Genomic DNA, 5,724 nt, shown 5'->3' on the forward strand with positions numbered 1-5,724 from the left:
CGCTTGTGTTGGTATTGGGCTTTAAACCTAATTGGGCTTAGTGAGATGGGTTTGAGCTTTTGGTATAAGTCTAACATAGCCCAGAACAAAATTGGGGATTAATTTCGCTTCTATAGTTTCGTTGGGCAAATAATTAAGGCTCCAGGACAAACCGGGTTACAAAGACAGTATTGTTCTTTATTGCTTTTGAACCCAATTCTTCATTTATGTTAAGTCACACCGAATGAAAACTAAAAAATCACCATTGTTAGTTTTGCATACAACCTCATCTCACCATCTATCTTTATTAATTTACTAAAACTATAATATTTTTAAACACACACAACTTTAAATTTCTTTCAATACCCAATTTAAACTCTAATCTATGGAATTTGAAAGCCCTAATTTATAACAATTTGAGAATGAGAAGTTTTGATCAACATAGTGATGAAGATTCATACAATAAAAAAGATGAACTACCATTAAAAGTAAAACCCTAGCTTTTGTGATTTATCTTATTTGTGAGTTAGTTGTCTGAAAATAATTAGAATAATAATTTGTAATTAGCATGTCGTTATTCAATTTTTACTTTTATTTACAACTAATTTGAGCAACGAATTTACATGCATAAAGTTGTCTGCATGTTCTAACACACATGCATAATCTTATTTGCATGTGTGTTGTAATTGCGTGAAGTATCGTGAATTTTTAAGGGTTATTACATTAAAAAATTTGATTATTTTTTTATAAATTTTCAATCATTTGTATCGTATTATTGTTTGTTGGTGTAGAAAAATCGTCATAGGAAATTGAAACTCAAAGTTTAATTATAGATAACAAAATGAATAAGACATAGATCCAAACCTACAATGTTACTATAATAGTAGAGAAGCAACTCACTATAAAGAGTTGAAATGTACTGCTCCAAATGATGGGCATAGTGTTTTGAATAATGAGGACACGTCAAGAGAAGTTATGAATTATGAAATTGATGGTGAGCTTGAAGAAGAAGACAACGATGGTCCTTGTTGCAATCAACAAACATCTGGCTATAGATAACCCAACAAAAAAGTTGATACTGGATAGAAAATCATGCCCTGCAACTAGCAAGAAATCACGTAAGTACCATTCAATCTTTTAAGAATTGGATGAATATATAATCTTTTAAGAAATGATTTTACTTTGACATTTATGTTAATACTTTTTCACCATTCAGAAATTATTGTGTTATATACACGTGCTTTTTCATGGGAACAATAATCATAGGGGTCAGTAAGTTTCTAACATCAAAGTTGAAGAAACATGGTGTGGACTTCTTGAGAGCAGAAATGACATACCAATTATTGTGTGACGATACAAAAGTTGGAAGTTGAAGATCAATGATAGTCAAGAATCAATTCAAGAGAAAGACAAGCAAAAGAAGCTGAACAAAAAAGTCATGAATGAAGCATTGGACAAAGATTGAATTGGTCAAGATAGATCCTTAGCTTGAGTATCTGCTGTTAGTAATAGTAAATGGTTTAGGCAATATCTGATACAATGTTTGAGCCAATGTTTCAATTTTTAGAATGTTGTTTATTTTCAAACGGTAAATACTTTTTCCACTTAATAGTGAAACTATTTTTGCGAATTGGTTGTACATGCATGCATGTCTATTTTTGCAAATTGATTTTACATGCATACAAGTATATGCATGTGTTTATTTACAGGTCGATCTACGGTAAAAAGAAAAGTACATGCAAATTAGCATAGGCATGTGCATTATACACGTGTATACATGTATATGCATGTGTTTATTTATAGGTCGATCCACGGTAGAAATTAAGAAAAGTACATACAAACTGGTATATGCATGTGTGTTATACACATGTCGTACATCGACTTATAAATAAACACATGCATACATCTGTATGTATGTGTTTATTTATATGTCGATCTACGGTAGAAAGAAAAATACATGCAAATTGGTATATGCATGTGCATTATACACATGCATACATGTATATGCATATGTTTATTTACAGGTTTACGGTAGAAAGAAAAGTACATGCAAATTGGTATATGCATGTGCATTACAAATATATGCATATAAATGTTTAGTACATAAATTTGGTAACAACGATGAGCGGGGGATATTGAACCAAAGAGACTTGCAAATTAAATAGCAAAAACAAAAAAAAAAACTGCTAACAAGAGAATGTATTATAAATTGTATGCATTTTAAAGCTTCACTCGTTAGTCATTTATCTCGTAAAGTATTGTCCATCATTTCTATGGTTGTTCTATTAGTCCAATGTTGTCATACCTGTCACACCAATTAGATATTCTAAATTTTAGTACATAAATTTGGTCTTTGTTGTGTATATATGCGTGCAGCCAAATGCTTAATAAAAGCCAATAAAATTTTGGAGTCTTAAAGTATAAATTAAAAAACAAATAATTACATACTAGGAATAAGTAAAGTGGGAGAAGTAATATTATACGTATGCACAGTAGAAAGAACAACACATGCAAACTGGTGTATGCATGTGCAATATACACATGCATATTGGTAATATACATGTGTAACTTCAGTACATAAACTTGGTTTTTATCGTATACCTGTAAAAACAAACTTCCCGCTATGAAAATAAAGACTGCATATATATTGGTACGAGAGTGGTCATGAATTAAACAACTCCAGTATAATATTTAGTATTATTTGTTATATGTATATCTTCACTACTAATATCATCCATCAATGAAAAAAATAATTTCAAAAGAAGAATATTTATAACAAAAAACAATAAGTTCAATCAATTGCAATAGCTTCTAATGAATACATTTCCGGCTTGCTCCTATGTTTTCAATCCTCTTTTTCTTCGGCCTTCCAGGACCTCTTCTAACATTAGGTGACATTATATCACAATCTTCAGACATCTCCATAAGCATCTCAATATTTGCAATAGGATGAATTGAGTGGGAGTACGACTGGGAGAAATAAGAGACAACGAAAGCTGGATCAATGAATGAGTATACTGAACCACCAAAACTAATAATAGACGCCACTGCATGTACGCAGGGGAAACCGTCAATCTGCCAGTAACGAAAACTACAAGACCTGCGTTCCATGTTGACATAATGAACTATGACATTCTCAACCTCAAACTCAACCTCATTTGATCTAACAACCTTGAAAGATCTTGCAACATCAACTTTAGCACGATAAATACTTTCCATTCAAGGGCACAACTCCGAACGCCAAGACAAACACTCACGACAGCGGTCATCAAACATCTTCGTCATCTTTCGACGGATATGATACAACATAGCAGCGACATGCATAAAATGTTCTTCTTTAATCTACGCATTGAAGTACTCGGCAAGGGTAGAACACATCTCACCATACCTACATCCCTGAAAGCACACATTATCCCAATGCTCAAATAGGATCTTCACTAAGAACTCCTTAATTTTTTACCCTCCAATTCTCTTTAACTCAGCAAGCTTGTCCCGAAACTCAGCCATCGTAGGAGCATTAGCACACTCCGAGAACAAATTCACAACCTGTGGTATACTTGCACTCCTCCCACACATAGCCATAGACACATTGTTCTTTAGGTGCCACAAATAATAACTATGGAATGAAGTGGGGAAAACAATGAGAATGTTTTTAACTAAGCCAGCATGTCTGTCACTCAGAATTGTGTACCTCTTATCACAAGGGACAACCAACTTCAAATTCTCCTAGAACCAACTCCAATTGTCATCTGTTTCATTAGCCACAACAGCCATGTCCATTTGAAACAAACCTAAAGAAGAAAAAACAAATAGAATAATATATATATCATATATATATATATATATATATATATATATATATATATATATATATATATATATATATATATAACTTCACACTGGGAAAGCTCACCAACATTCACATGCAAACTGAAGAATGCATGTACAAACAACGTAAACAAGACATATGTGAAAACAAATAAGCACGATAAAGCATTATTAAAATAGTGTCAAAATAACATACATACGTTCAACAAAAAGATATATGTTTTAAAATAAAACCTTGATTTCCATTTTTAGTTGTCGTCGCTAACAAACAACCTTTAAATTTGGCCTTCAAGAAAGTCCCATCCAAATAGATCATTGGGCGACAATACTTAAGCCCATGGATACACGCTTCAAAGCTGATAAAAATCCTATGAAACTTATGGACTTATGGAGTCCCTCGTCAATTTCAAGCACAACATGACTACTGGGATTCGAAGCCTTCAAAGCATCTTCAAACTAACACATATGATAATATGAAAGACCATCCTCGCCATATATGTCTTTCAAAGTCAACTCCCTATCAATATAAGCATAATAGTATGATATATCAAGGTGATACTCGCTATGAATCAAGCGCATAATTTCTCTCGGCTTCGTAGAAGGATTATCACGAATTATCTCAAGAATTAGGATTTTCACAAGTTAACTCAAAACTTCACAATTACTAACATTTTTACATGCAAAACCACAATTATGTTCAAGGTTAAACTTCTTCATCTCGAAAGAACCAAACTTCAAAGCACCATGGACAACCCAAAGGCAACCAGTTTCCCATTTCTTTTTACAAATAGCATGTATTCGTTGCAAATCATTCTTCTTATACAAGTATTTATATCCCGTCTCAATCGAGTATATGGTTAGCTTTACATGGAAATCACATGGTCCTTTAAATTTTTGTCCAACATGCGTAATGACACGCGCTCCTTTTTGTGTGTGAGATGGTATATGGATGATGTAGATAGATGATGGTCGTTGAACAAAATAGAAGCGTATCAAAACCTAATTATCCCTCAATGAGTAAAGAATGAGTAGGGTATCGTTCCACTTTTAAGTGTATGTTTATATAAAGGACAGTACTGGAAATGGAGTTTGAGAGATTAAAAACTATGATTATAGATATTGTAGATTCTAATGCTAAACTAAACTAAACTAAACTAACTAAACTATTGAGAATTTATAAGAGAGGGAATTCAAGATATTAGAATTCACCGATACCTTTGATCTGTGACCTTTTGCTTCATGGTTGTTCTCACAAGTAGACTGCAATTAGGCAATCGAGCGAGTGCCGATGCCTTCTTGGATGAAACATCGTTAACAATTAATTCTACTTAAGGTTGTTCCTATGTTCATGTTATTAGTATTTTCTTTCCTTTTATGTGAGCTTGAGCAACTATTCAATGAATCACCATCTAAGGCAAACACAAGGAATACTTTTCTTACTCTAAAACAATACATAACTAGAAGAAAAGTAGAGAATAATAGTATAATATTCAATTACAATAAATAAAACCCTATTCTAGCATTATATTCAATTACAATAAATAAAAGCATGTCACTAGCAAATATTCAATTGCAATAAATAAAACCCTAAACTAGCATGACATTCGATTGCAATAAATAAAAACCTTAATTTATACTTCCATCCCATGGTCTAGGTAATGGAACTAATAACTAAAAACATAAAGAACTAACCTGATTGAAGAACACCATAAACCAAAAGAATCAACAAACCCTAAGCACCGGCTTCATCTCCTCCCTTGAAGGAGAAGATTAGCCTTCCATAAAGAAGGAAGAACACGAAGAACGAGAAGAAGAAAAGTCGAAGAACATAAGACTAGAAAGACTAACTTTTTAAGACTCGACTAGTTAAAACCGAATCTTTTATTATTAATTTCTTTCTGCCTCAAGTTATGGAGA

At 32.6% G+C, this 5,724-nt stretch overlaps 1 protein-coding gene across 1 annotated transcript; it reads right to left on the minus strand.

Moving 5' to 3' along the window:
* Positions 1 to 2,790: 2,790 nt before the first annotated feature.
* Positions 2,791 to 3,198, minus strand: LOC147496397 (uncharacterized). The gene has a single exon (XM_086562570.1). The coding sequence runs from the start codon at positions 3,196 to 3,198 to the stop codon at positions 2,791 to 2,793; it is 408 nt and encodes a 135-aa protein (XP_086418696.1).
* Between the last annotated feature and the right edge of the window lie 2,526 nt (positions 3,199 to 5,724).

Source organism: Coptis chinensis, chromosome 5 (genome assembly GCF_015680905.1).
Source record: "Coptis chinensis isolate HL-2020 chromosome 5, ASM1568090v1, whole genome shotgun sequence".
NCBI classification, from domain to species: domain Eukaryota; kingdom Viridiplantae; phylum Streptophyta; class Magnoliopsida; order Ranunculales; family Ranunculaceae; genus Coptis; species Coptis chinensis.